Source organism: Doryrhamphus excisus, linkage group LG9 (assembly GCF_037039965.1).
Source record: "Doryrhamphus excisus strain RoL-2023G ecotype Guam linkage group LG9, RoL_Dexc_Guam_v1.1, whole genome shotgun sequence".
NCBI classification, from domain to species: Eukaryota; Metazoa; Chordata; class Actinopteri; order Syngnathiformes; family Syngnathidae; genus Doryrhamphus; species Doryrhamphus excisus.
In genome coordinates, this window is record NC_136365.1 from 22,505,138 (window position 1) to 22,518,299 (window position 13,162).

General features: G+C 51.8%; 1 protein-coding gene across 3 annotated transcripts; it reads left to right on the forward strand.

The window, feature by feature from the left end:
* Positions 1–630: 630 nt before the first annotated feature.
* Positions 631–12,757, forward strand: stox2a (storkhead box 2a). 3 transcript variants are annotated; one of them, XM_058086680.2, is made up of 4 exons: positions 631–1,018; positions 5,969–6,121; positions 7,127–9,656; positions 11,964–12,757. In XM_058086680.2, exons 1-4 carry the CDS (start codon positions 664–666, stop codon positions 12,172–12,174), a joined length of 3,249 nt encoding a protein of 1,082 aa, XP_057942663.2. In that variant the 5' UTR covers positions 631–663; the 3' UTR covers positions 12,175–12,757. The 3 variants fall into 3 exon arrangements, with proteins under 3 accessions (XP_057942663.2, XP_057942678.2, XP_078649843.1); XM_058086695.2 differs by lacking the exon at positions 631–1,018 and adding an exon at positions 4,046–5,229; XM_078793717.1 differs by lacking the exon at positions 631–1,018 and adding an exon at positions 4,046–4,864.
* The last annotated feature ends 405 nt before the right edge of the window (positions 12,758–13,162 follow it).

The window sequence follows — 13,162 nt, forward strand, 5'->3', positions numbered from 1 at the left end:
TGTTGCCTTTCATATAAGCTGTTTGACTCCAACTGTTCAGGCACTTCTCCAAATGAGCGCTAGAGGGCGTTGACAGGCTACCTTTTTGCTAATACAAATTGTACCGTACAACAACAGCTATATCGTAAGTATTTCTATAGATTTTACTTTAGAGGCTATTTTTGATTACTTGGGTCACCGTCCGATGCTGACAAATGAAGACTTACGTTTTTTTTAAATAAATATTGATATGATAAAGACTTTTGTCAAAAATATTTAAAAAAAATATTGTACCGGAACACACGTTGTTGAACCAACCATGTACTTTAATATGAGAGTTTTCCCGCGTACATAGATTCGGTTTTTTGAGTTTATGTTTAGAAGATTCCGTCTGTGTGGCTGGCTTCGGCGCCCTTCCGGACATGGAGTTACGAATTCCGAGGAGTTCATGAACGCACCCAGCGCTCGAGCCACTTGCTGCAAGTTTGACCCCAAAACACTCGGCCATGTTCGGCTGGTCGGTTCTACTCGCGATTCCCATTGGAATGACAAACTACCCGATTGTGTGTCGACTAGCGTGTTGTTGTTGTTGTTGTTGTTGTTGTTGTTGTTGTTGTTGTTGTTGTTGTTAAGCTACTTAGGAATAGTTTTGACACAATGGCGCGAACTCCGGCAACTTGAGGGATGGAGGGAAAGGGGCTAGCCATCGCCCCGCACTCGCTGGCCGTGGTGCTGTCGAGGGCGAGCGGACACGATGGGGAAGAGGAGTCGCCCCTACCACCGTCACCATCATCATCATCACTATCATCATCATCGCCACGCGGAGGCTACGAGGTGTTTGCGGACTTTAAGGCCACCAACATGCGGCACTTCTGGAACCAGGCGCTCACTCGAGCCCTGGCCGAGGTCTTCTTTCTGGGCTGGATAGACGAGCATGTGCTCCTCATCCGAGGCCGAGAAGTTCACCTCCAGGCGCTCAGGAACGGATGGACCAGGCGGACCCTGAAGCCCCCAGCTGGGTTCTGCATCAGGGGCCTAGGTAAGGTCTCCATTGTGTTGTTACATGGACCCAAATATGCTCCACATATGCACTTTTTACAGGGACTATATATAATAATATGTATTTCTACGTAATAATAGGATATGAAATATTTCAAGCATGAGCAGAACTTGAGCAAAATACTGCAAAAATTCTGGATTGTACACCACCCCCCACGCCCCCAAAATAAGGTGCATTTTAAACAAACAAAGCATTGGCGGAGCGTGACTGCCAAACAACCCGCCATGGGGCCAAGGAAATATATTGTATTTTATGTTCATTTTGGCGTGGGGGGGGGGGGGGGGGCTGAAACAGATTCATTGGATTGAGGTGATTTGCTTGAAACTATCATTTATCATTTTAAAAGTTTGTGAAATGACCTACCTCAGCTCCACCTCCACCCCTACACCTGCTGAGAAGCAACAGGTGAGCGTTTATGACTTCCTCCATCTGACTTGATGATGCTGGTCTACTCCTGGCCCTGCTGTGATCCCAACGCTACGTTGGAATGCTAGAACGCGGCGCCGGCGACGCTTTAGCATCAGCACGGAAGCAAACACTGATAAGTGCTGGAATGTTTGTCTTGCTAGCTAATAGCTCACCAGGACGTGGAATAGGCGCACCACGCAGGTCAAAGTGCACCACTACGAAAGACGGGTCATGGCGGGTCATTTTGGAAGATGCACATGGCGCTATGAGGTGGTGGAAAACCATCGGAAAGTATGATATCATTATCTTTTACTTGGTTCTCCGTGAGGTAACGGTTGTTGTCCTTTGGCGCTGTAGAAATAAGCACCACTGGTGGTATCGTATGATGGCTGTATCATAGCAACAATGGTGGTATCGTATGATGGCTGTATCATAGCAACAATGGCGGTATCGTATGATGGCTGTATCATAGCAACAATGGCGGTATCGTATGATGGCTGTATCATAGCAACAATGGTGGTATCGTATGATGGCTGTATCATAGCAACAATGGCGGTATCGTATGATGGCTGTATCATAGCAACAATGGCGGTATCGTATGATGGCTGTATCATAGCAACAATGGCGGTATCGTATGATGGCTGTATCATAGCAACAATGGCGGTATCGTATGATGGCTGTATCATAGCAACAATGGCGGTATCGTATGATGGCTGTATCATAGCAACAATGGCGGTATCGTATGATGGCGGTATCATAGCAACAATGGCGGTATCGTATGATGGCGGTATCATAGCAACAATGGTGGTATCGTATGATGGCTGTATCATAGCAACACTGGTGGTATCGTATGATGCTGTATGATAGCAACAATGGTGGTATCGTATGATGGCTGTATCATAGCACCACTGGTGGTATCGTATGATGGCTGTATCATAGCACCACTGGTGGTATCGTATGATGGCTGTATCATAGCAACAATGGTGGTATCGTATGATGGCTGTATCATAGCAACACTGGTGGTATCGTATGAGGGCTGTATCATAGCACCACTGGTGGTATCGTATGATGGCTGTATCATAGCAACAATGGTGGTATCGTATGATGGCTGTATCATAGCAACACTGGTGGTATCGTATGATGCTGTATCATAGCAACAATGGTGGTATCGTATGATGGCTGTATGATAGCAACACTGGTGGTGGTATCATATGATGGCTGTATCATACAGTGATATCATTGTTATCATCAACACTCCCACCCAGACTTTAACGATGTGAGGGTTGACTGCCAAATGTTTTTAGCCCGGAGTACGGAATACCAGGGAGGAAAAGTGGGAGCTTAGGTTCAGGAAAAGAAAGTGCTGCTGCGTTCCCAGGTTTAGTGGCTGGAAGGAAGAGGGCGTATGGCCCCCACCACCCCAGGCAGAGAATGGAGGGAAGCGCTGCATTCTTGTCGGTCAGGATGTGCTCCACTTTTTTTTTTTTTGGGGGGGGGGGGGGGGGGGGGTGGACATTCATGGTGTCAGGAAGGTTCCACAAGAGGGCGCAAATGGCCAACTTAGCAGGGACGTTAGCATCCTGGGAGGGTTTTTCCACCCACATTCCCTTTTCCCAAAGTCTGCACTTAAAATAAATATCATCATTTTCCCCACGGAGTATCAACAAAGCGCAGTAAAATACATTCATTCATTTTCTACCGCTGCTGGAGCCTATCCCAGCTGTCTTGGGGCGAGAGGCGGGGTCCACCCTGGACTGGTGGCCAGCCAATCACAGGGCACATATAGACAAACAACCATTCACACTCACATTCATACCTATGGACAATTTGGAGTGGCTAGTGAAGCTAGCAGGTTTTTATGTGTAAGATGATATTATCTTACATCATTATACATACATCATTCTTTTCATGGAGGCGTTCATGATTGGGAAAAATATGATACTGATATTGACTGATAATGTATTTTTATGCCAATATTGGGCCGATAATGATGATAATGATAAATACACATTGTGTATTTGTGACCAAGTATTCCCATGCGTCTCCTTCTATCCTGGGTAGCTGTAACTTTAAGGGGTGGGATGGGGGGCTGGGGGGGGCAGCGCTCAGAAGGTAACAGCTATGAGCTCATCGGCTTGCGTCGTCATGGCAACAAAGGCTGTTGCAGCACTACTGAGGAATAAAATGGCTGGCCTGCTGCTGGTGTTGCCCCCCCCACCACCACCATCATACTCCTCATCTTTTTCTTCTTTAGTGTCAGTGAAGTGGAGCAGATTGGTTGTGACAATGTCACCCCCCCCCCCCCCACTATGGTCGTATTCTCATGCTTGGCGCCACATGTGCTTTATTTTATGGCTGCTTCCATAGCAAGCATGGAGGAAGATACATTTTGAGGTCAGTTGATATCACCCCCCCCCCCAACCACACACGCGATTTCCAACAGCCAGACAGTCACACACACACACACACACACACACACACACACACACACACACGCTCCCTTCCTGGAGGTGCTGGGAGCAGCTGCAGCATTAGCGGCGGGAAGAGGAGCTTCGCCGTTGACTGGAGTTTGGCTCCCCCCCACCCCCTCTACCCCACCCCACCCGCACACACACACAACCCCTCCTCTTCCCACTCCGTTAATGAATGGATGCTACGGCTACCGGAGCAGCGTCCGTCGGATCGCCGCCGAGGCTGGATGTCTATTCTTGAATTTCTTGCCTTCTATGCTCTCCATTATCTTCCTCCTCCTCCTCCTCTTCCTCCTCCTCCCCCCCCTACCCGCCTCTCCCGGTGTGCCGTTTGTCGGGAAAAAGGACGACGGGGTCTGGCGCTCGACGGGATAAAGATGGAGGTGAACGTGGCGTCGCCGCCGCTTGGAATACTACTCGGCTTTCGCCGCCCGTCAGGCTGAATGGAGCTGGGATTTTTCGGGGGGGGGTTTGTTGGTGTTGTTTTTCTGCCTCCAAGAGGGCGCGTTTGTCTTATTTTTCCTGCGAGGATGGGACCAGCGCTCCTGCGGTGAACTGAGGCATTGTGGAAGACTGGGCCTCTCCTGGCTTTTCATCCCGCCTTCCTTCCACGGAAAAGGAACAAGGATCCCCAAAAGCACCTCTCACCCCCCCCCCCTTCATTTTTGCCTCCGATGCCCCATTTCCCTCATCTCTACCCCTAGCCCCCCCACACCCGCTCCCCCCTCCCACATCAGAGCGGCTACGTAATGTGCCTCCCTGCGCATGCAAATGGGGACGCTACAAATGGTGGCCGGGTCCCGTGAAGGGGTGATGCCTCGTGCAGCCGCCCGCACCGCCGACCCAACGCTCGGGGGAGCCCAGCAGCCCATGACACGCAGCCGCCCGCACCGCCACCAGCGCCGCCGTTTGGAGCCCCGCTCGTGAATGAGACACACGTGCGAGGGTGCGTGCCGCTTCCTGCCATGTCTGGCGTGTGATCGCTCTAGCAGGACGTTCTTACGGATGCGGGGGAGGCACTGAGCCTCAGGTTGGTCAACCTCCCCCTGCACCCCCCTCCCCTCTCCCACCCTCCTTCCTCCCCCTCTTCCCACCTCGGTATCCCCACGAGCCCCCCCAAAAAGGGGGTCACGATGAAGAAGAACCGCAGCGGCAATGTGCGGCGGGCCTGGCCTAGCTCAGAGCTCGGTGAACGCCCGCTGGAGCGCCATCTCTCGCGGAGTGAGAAAGACATCCGTGTGCAGAAGCAGCACCTTCCTCCCCCTCCTCCTCCTCACTTCTCGCCATCCCCGCCAGGTTTTCGGGCCGCAGGTGAGTTGGGACGCTCGCCCGCCCGACCCCACGGCGGGCTGGGAAAAGGTGTCGCATCAATGAACGCTTGCTGGAGTGTCGGCCACATCACCATCATGACATCATCAGCCTTCCACGCGGGCGGGGGGGTGGGGGCGGGGGGGCTCCCGTAGAACAAGTCACCTTTTTTTTTACCTTTTTTACCTTCCTTGTTGCCTCGTTTGCTAGAAAGCCTGCACGTGAGGCGGGGGGGGGGGGGGGCGTGCTACTCGCCAGGGATAACGTCATCGCGTTGCTCCATTGACTGTCCGGCCCAGGTGGACCCCAGTTTGGGGGAAGGGGGGTGGGGGCAAGCTCTAAGGTTTGTTTGGTTGCTAATTGCAGTCTTGTCCGTTGTGGCCTTGATGGCGGCGTGGTGATGTCACGATGGTGATGTCACGATGGTGATGTCACGATGGTGATGTCACGATGGTGATGTCACGATGGTGATGTCACGCACGCCAACAAAGCAAACAAAGGCGACACGGCGTTAGCGAGTGTCCCCTAGCTCGTCTCTCCTTTGTGCACGTTTGAGGCCGCCGCAGCATCTTTGGTAGCCGCCGAGGGGACGAGGGGCTCGGAGTGAGGGAGAGATAGAGTAGAGCGCCGGGGACGGGGATGGGGGGGGTCTTGTTTGGAGCTGCTGCTGCCGCCGTTTGACCATTACATCATAGCTTCGCTATGTCCAACCTAACTCCCGCCCCACCGATGTGTCCCGCAGGTGACGTGTCCCCAATCAGCATGTCGCCCATCAGCCAGTCCCAGTTCATCCCCCTGGGGGAGATCCTGTGCCTGGCCATCTCCGCCATGAACGCCGCACACAAGCCCGTCAACCAGGAGGCGCTGGTGGAGCACCTCACTGCCAGCTTCCCAGGTACCCGTCACACAATATGGCCCCCGCGGCGCCCTCTGTTCCGGGTCTTTGAAGGCTCCCCGACATGACTCACCAACTTTGCCTAAATATGTTACTTCCTGTTTGGCTTTATTTCCACATTGTTCACTTTTGGAAAGCCAACAGGAAATTGTCAGAAATGCCATGATGGCGTCCGCCATGACCAGTCTCATTTCCGCACTTGACGCCATCACTCAGGTAAACAAACGTGTTTACCCCAAACAATTACTCTGGAGTTCCTTACCCTTCAATTATTCTTAACGAGCATGAAGGGTTTTCGTTTTAGCCTGTCTTAGCTCATGTTTTGTCACAGCGCCCCCCCCCCCCCCATACGTGAACATACATATGGCTGTGAAAACATGTTTGTATACGAGACATGATGCTTTACAGCCTTGTCGCTTGTGGAATAGAAGACATTATGTAAACATGACTTACTCTTAACTTTCATGTCGTTCTTCTGGAGACCAGAAATAATAAGTACATATATATATATATATATATATATATATATACATACATATAACATATTGAATCATGTCAGGGACCCGAACTGCTTTTGGAGACGAGCACCTCCAAGGTGAAAGCGAGTCTGCTAGCGGTTAGCATGCTGAGGTCACAGTCGGGAGGTCTGGAAGATCTGGGTTCCAATCTCCGTTTGGGAGATTCATCACTGTGTTCAGTTTGGATGTTTTGTCCGGTAAACCGACTTAGCTGGAGACTCTTTGTTGTGAGTGTGAATGGTTGTCCAAGTGCCGGCGACCGGTCCGAACCGCACAATGAGTAGAGTCCTACCAGGAAATCCAGACATCATTTGGGGACTCCAGCCTTGTTTCCATGAATCTCTTTTATGAAAGTATATCTTCTAGAAAGCCACCTTGGATATACCGTACTTTAGAGTAGTCCGTGTACAGCTGCAGTGTCCACACGCCATTATCGTCTAATAGCCGGCAACAAACTCAGGCAAGATGTTCTATGTTCTCCCCAAAGGCGTGCCGACACCCAGCTTGGAGGTCCTGCGACACACCCTGAACATGCTGGTGCGAGAGAGGAAGATCTACCCGACCCCGGAGGGCTACTTCATCGTCACTCCCCAGACCTACTTCATCACGCCGTCCCTCATAAGGAGCAACAACAAGTGGTACCACCTGGACGACCGGCTGCAGGAGCGCCCGAAGCACCCGCAGCAGCAGCAGCAACCCCAGCAGTGCCCTTCGCCCAAGTCGGGCAACGTCACGCCATCCACGCCCGGTTGTTTGACAGAGAGGCCTTCACGCAAGAACCACAATGACTCGTACAATTCCCGCCGCGAGGACGCGGGCAGGCCTCACGGCGCCGCGCTCCAAAGCAAGCCACCCAAGGAGCAGAAGGCCGACGCCCAACCGAGCAAAACCCCCAACAGCGGGCCGCCTCCCCCGTCCGCCAAGGAGCAGCACCGAGGAGAACCGCCGTCTTACCCCTACCCGCCTCCTCTCACTTCCCCCCCTGTCAAGCAAGCCCCGCCCCAAGAGCCGGCGGAGAAGAGCAAAAGCGTCCCGTCGTTTCCTTACAAGACGGACACCCTGACCAAAAAGAAAGAGGGAACCTCCGGCGGCGAAAAAGCATCCAAACGCTTCGGGCTCCGGCTTTTCCGTCTGAGCTTCAAGAAGGATAAGATGAGGCAGCTGGCCACCTTTTCGGCCCAGTTCCCCCCGGAGGAGTGGCCGCTCCGTGACGAGGACCTGCCCACCACGCCCATCCCCCGGGAGATCGAGATGGAGATCATCCGCAGGATCAACCCCGACCTGACGGTGGAGAACGTGGCGAGGCACACGGCCGTGATGAAGCGGCTGGAGGAAGAGCGTACGCAGAAACACAAGGCGGGGTCGTCGGCGCAGCACAGCGCTCGCAGCCGGAGGGGGAGGGGCCACAGGAGGGCGCCGCACGGTAAGTCCCGCTCGCACAGCAAACCGCGGACCTCCAGGGGGGAGCCGTCGGAGGGATCGAACTGGGATCTGTTGTTCATGGAAAGGGATTACCGCTTCTTCAGCCATTCGCTGGTGCGCTCGCCTCGGGAGGCCATGTACACCCTGGAGCGCAGGCGCAGCGGGGGCGCCACGTACCTCGTCCACAGCAACCCCAACATCACGGAGTCGTACTGCCCCGTCACGCCCGAGTGGGACGTGTCCGGGGAGCTGGCCAAGCGGCGGACGGAGATGCCGTTCCCGGAGCCGTCCCGGGGGACGTGCCAGTCCAGAGTGCAGAGGAGTCACAGTCACAATCAGGACAGGAAGTCGCGTCACGACCGCTCGGATCAGGCGAAAGAGCGGTCGCGCTCCATGGACAACGCCCTCAAAGGCCCTTCGCTCGGGCCGCCGGACGACTTGGAGGCCAGCCTGGAGGAGCGCGGTCACTACTACACGGACGACGGCACGCTGCGGGCCACGCAGAAGTCCGGCCACTACTCAAGGATCATGTTCTCTGCTGCTAAGTTCCACTCGGATTTTAATGTGCCTGATTTGGGGAAAGGGGGCGTGGACGAGTCGAGGCTTCGGAGTACCGCGGAGAGGAACAAAAGCAGAGACAGCTTGCCGACGTACAACGAGCTCATGGGACTTTCTCCGAAGCCCTCGGCGGATGAGTACTTCCAGTGCAATACGTCAAACGAAACAATCCTAACCGCCCCTTCGCCTCAGGCCAAATCAGAGTACGACACGTTGACCTCATCAGGGGGGCTCCGGAAGGGCTCCCCGGCCGAGCGCCAAACGCCTCACCTCACATCTCCGCACAAGGTGGAGTACAAAGAGGACTTGGCGGCGGCGAAGGGGCAGAGCGGCGCCATCCGACTGACGCCGAGCCAAACGCCGGAGCCGGCGCAAAACGCCCGCTTGACGCCGCACCAACACAACGTGGACCCTGGAGGGGGCGGCGGCGGGGGCGGGGGCGGGGGCAGCCTGTCCAAGAAGAGGAAGGAGATCTTCAGCAAGGACACTTTGTTCAAACCTCCACACAATGCCTTGCCCGCAGGCTACGTGGACAGCAGCTACGCCAAGTCCGGCACATTACGGAAAGCCTTGCACGGCAAATCAACCGAGGCCCTCGACAATCCCGAGCCCCAGCAGCCTTCCAATTCAGCCGCTTCCTCGGCGTCGCCTGCGCTCCTGCAGGCCTGCTTGGAGCCGAGCGTCCCCTCCGCCTCCTTCGACTACTACAACGTCTCGGATGACGAGGATGACGAGGAGGCGGAAGAGGACTCGCACAAAGAGCTGGCCAAGGCCGAGGACAACAAGGACCACAGGGAAGCGGGCGGCGGCGGCTGCAATAGCGGGGGCGGCGTCGTCGGCGGGGAGGAGGGAACCATAAAGTGGCTTCTGGAGCGGGAGAAGGACCACGACCTCCAGCGGAAACTGGAGACCAACCTGACCTTGCTCAGCCCCAAGGAGACGGACAACGGTGGCAGCCAGAAGTCGGCGCACTCGGGCCGCTTGGACAGCATGGACAGCAGCAGCGTGACGGTGGACAGCGGATTCAACTCCCCCAGGTACGTCCGCACGGGGCCTGGCTTCCGTCTCTTCATTACCTCCGCCGAGCTCACACGGGCAAAAGTCTACGCTCTTCTAACGGTTAGGATTGTGTAATAACCACCCGCCTCTCCCCAAAGACAGCTGGGATAGGCTCCAGCACCCCCGCGACCCTTGTGAGGATAAGCAGTAGGAAATGAATGAATGAATGAATATTTTGGACTATTAATATCCCATATCCAACCAGGAAACAGCCATGATTTATTCATATATATATTTTTTAACTATAAAGAGAAAGCGGCGAAAGTAGACGCTTAAGGTGGTGAGGGACTTCGGTGCGTACAAAAAGTTTGACATCTCATGAAAGACGGAAGCGTTCATATTTTGGTTGAGTGACCTACATTCACTGACATGATTAGAGCCCTCTAAACATGAAATAACACCCCTATAGTCACCTTTACACCTATTACCCAATATAGTAGACATGATGTACTCACACGTTCTTTACAGTTATTTTTCTCACACTGTCCTGATGGTACTTCCTGCAGTGGCTGCGTAACATTACTGACCCCCCAGTGACCACAATAGAATACTGCCATCATCACAATGTCTTTAAATGCATCATCTGGATCAGTAATATTGGCCTAAATATGCACATTTAGACTAATATGTGAGTAGTCATTTGTTTAATGTGTTGCAATTTTCTGAACTGATGTTCTTTTTTTAACATCAAATTATGCTGAAAATTTCATTGGAAAAAAAAACCCACACGCGAAATGTGTGTTTAAAAATCCAGTTTGTTAAAATAGTGTTTTCCGATTCTGCTTATAAAAAAGGTTACTAAAATTCAGTTTATAGATAATCAAGTTGATAAAAATAATGTAGAGAATAATTTGTAAAATAAATATACAATAGAATAAAATAAATATAAGTAAATAAAACAAAGAATGATATTAAAGTGAGACATTAGATATAAATAAGACTCCACACACACGTTCCTTTTTCGTTGTTCTGGACAGTGTACTTCCCTAAATGGCTTTACACTCGTATTTCCCGTCATAGACAGAATAAAAGTAAATAAGCCATTTAAAACGTAAATAAAACCCCTGCTCGAGCAGTGTCACAGTAAATGTGTTCCCCGGGGAACCTCAGTCAGGAGTGTAGCGCTTGACTCACCCAACACCGACACCTAGCGGCCAAGCTAGAAAACTGCACTCCATTCAATTCCAATGCTTCTTTCGCCTTGCATATTGTCTCATCGGTGTTGCTTTAAATGGCTTTACACTCTTATTAACATATATAGTGGGCAAAATAAAAGTAAATGAGCCATTTAGGACGTAATAAAACCACTACTCGAGCAGTGTTACAGTAAATGTGTTCCCTAGGGCAGCGGAACCTCCGCAAACTTTTTGGAGCCAAACCTCCGGCGGACCATCATAGCGATCAAATGCCATTTGTTATTATTATTTATTATGTGGTGTGTGAAACCAAGACAAGAACATGACATTAAAAACAACACGACTCGGTAAGATCCTTTCGGAGGGATCAGACCGTCGCTATTGTTTGACGTTTGTCATAACAAGCTAGCATGTGCCGGCTAGCAAATGCTAGCAAATGTTCGATGGCTAGCTAGTAGCTACAAAAGTTTCATTCAAATAAATCGATCCCTAATATTGACTATATCTCCACCCGAACTTCCCACCTGCCAACAAGAGGAATTAACAAAACTTATCCCCACCCACAATGTTTGACCCAAACCTACACAAATGACACAAATGTACACACAGGAAGTGAAAGCCAAGGTTTCACTTACCGCTTGACAGTTCAGGCCTGCACGTGTCCCAGGAACTCGCCAGTCCGTCACCAATCCATCACCAATCCATCACCGGTCCAACTATGGCAACGTTGCGTCATTAAAAGTTACACTCTGAGGCGTAAACCTGGCTCTCAGGACCCCAGGTTGGCGTGTGACGTCACTCGTTTCGCCCACCTGGCGGGCATCGCCTTCCTCGTTAATGCACGCCCCCTCATTAGGATTCGCTGGTGATTCGCAATCAATTGGGTGAGTCTGATTTCACCAAGACTTTCAATGGTCACATTTATTTAGTTTTTATACTCTGACTTTTCACACACATGCATTTTGCTGATACATTTTTATCAATAAAAGAAAAAAACAGCCTTTTTGGTCATAAAGAAATGAACCGTGATAGAAATGGCCCGTGTTCGATGTACAATCATTCATGGAGATATTTAGAGAAGCGAAGTGATGTCCCTAATATTGCGCCATTTCCTGCTCTATGGTTATCGTCACATTTTCCCTCTTCCAGGACGCGTGAAAGCCTGGCGTCCAACACCTCCAGCATCGTGGAGAGTAACAGACGGCAGAACCCGGCGCTGAGCCCGGGCCACATCGGCACCATCGGCACCAGCGGCATGGGGCTTCCCTTCAGCTTCCGCGCCATCCCGGAGCCGCCCGCCTCGCAGCCCGACAAGCTCCAGAAGCCGTCCGGCTGCCTGGCGTCCATCACCAGCGTGTGACGTGACGCGACGCGGCGTGAAGGTGATGGAAGCTTCCACCGCGTTGAGCCTCACCTTTTTCTTTTTCTTCCTCCCCCCGTTTTGTTCTTCTTGATTTTGTTTCTGGTGTCACGTGAACGCAACACTTTGGCACTCTTGGGAATTTACCGGGACTGTTACTAAAGGAAAACTAAACAAAACAGGCATGGCTTCTAGAGACTGTTCCCACAGCTTCAACAAGAACTTCACTGCAACAGGATTGGGAGGAAAGGAAGGAGAAGGAAGGAAGGAAGGAAGGAAGGAAGACTGTCTGTCCGCTGAGGTGACTGCTATCAGGGAGTCGTAGAGTATAGGATTCAAGTACTTTTTTACATACATCAGAATCCATGTCCGATTAAATGTTCTTCTTCCTCGATTAAGGCTCACTCCTCCTCCGGGGGGCGTCCCGTGTATTATCAGCACAATGTGGAGACCAGAAGAAGAAAGATGAAACATGAATCAGCTCCGATTTGTGTGCCGCAATGCAAATGATGTAATGTATACTCCATACTTTTGATATCCTAATTATTATAATGGTGGTATTAAAGATGCTATGTGACCAAAATGGCTTCAAACTCCTCCATCGCACGACAGCGGCACCTTTGTGACCTGGAATATCGTGCATGCTTCACGTACCGCTCAAGGAAAAGGAATTTTGCTTATGTTTGTCTTTCCCGTACTACGGCTGTCAAAAATGGCACGTTCACAGACACTCCCAAATCTTCCCAAATCCTCTCATCCTCACTGTCATAGACGACCGCCAGATGCATTCGCTGACGCTCCGAGAATCCCCACTCTTACTACTGCGAGATGCATTCACTGACGCTCCACGAATCCTCAGTCACTAATGACCGCGAGATGCATTCAATGACACAACGAGAATCCTCATTGGCACTAGATGGCACTAGACAACCACGAGATGCATTCACTGACACTTCGAGAATCCCGGCTGTCATTGGACGACCGCAAG

What these genes read in the sequence shown, in the direction of transcription:
- stox2a (XM_058086680.2), top strand. Translation starts at nt 664, where the DNA reads ATGGAGGGAAAGGGGCTAGCCATCGCCCCGCACTCGCTGGCCGTGGTG. An exon ending in GTTCTGCATCAGGGGCCTAG is followed by an intron (nt 1,019 to 5,968) that starts GTAAGGTCTCCA and finishes TGTGTCCCGCAG; the next exon opens with GTGACGTGTCCCCAATCAGC. An exon ending in CCTCACTGCCAGCTTCCCAG is followed by an intron (nt 6,122 to 7,126) that starts GTACCCGTCACA and finishes TTCTCCCCAAAG; the next exon opens with GCGTGCCGACACCCAGCTTG.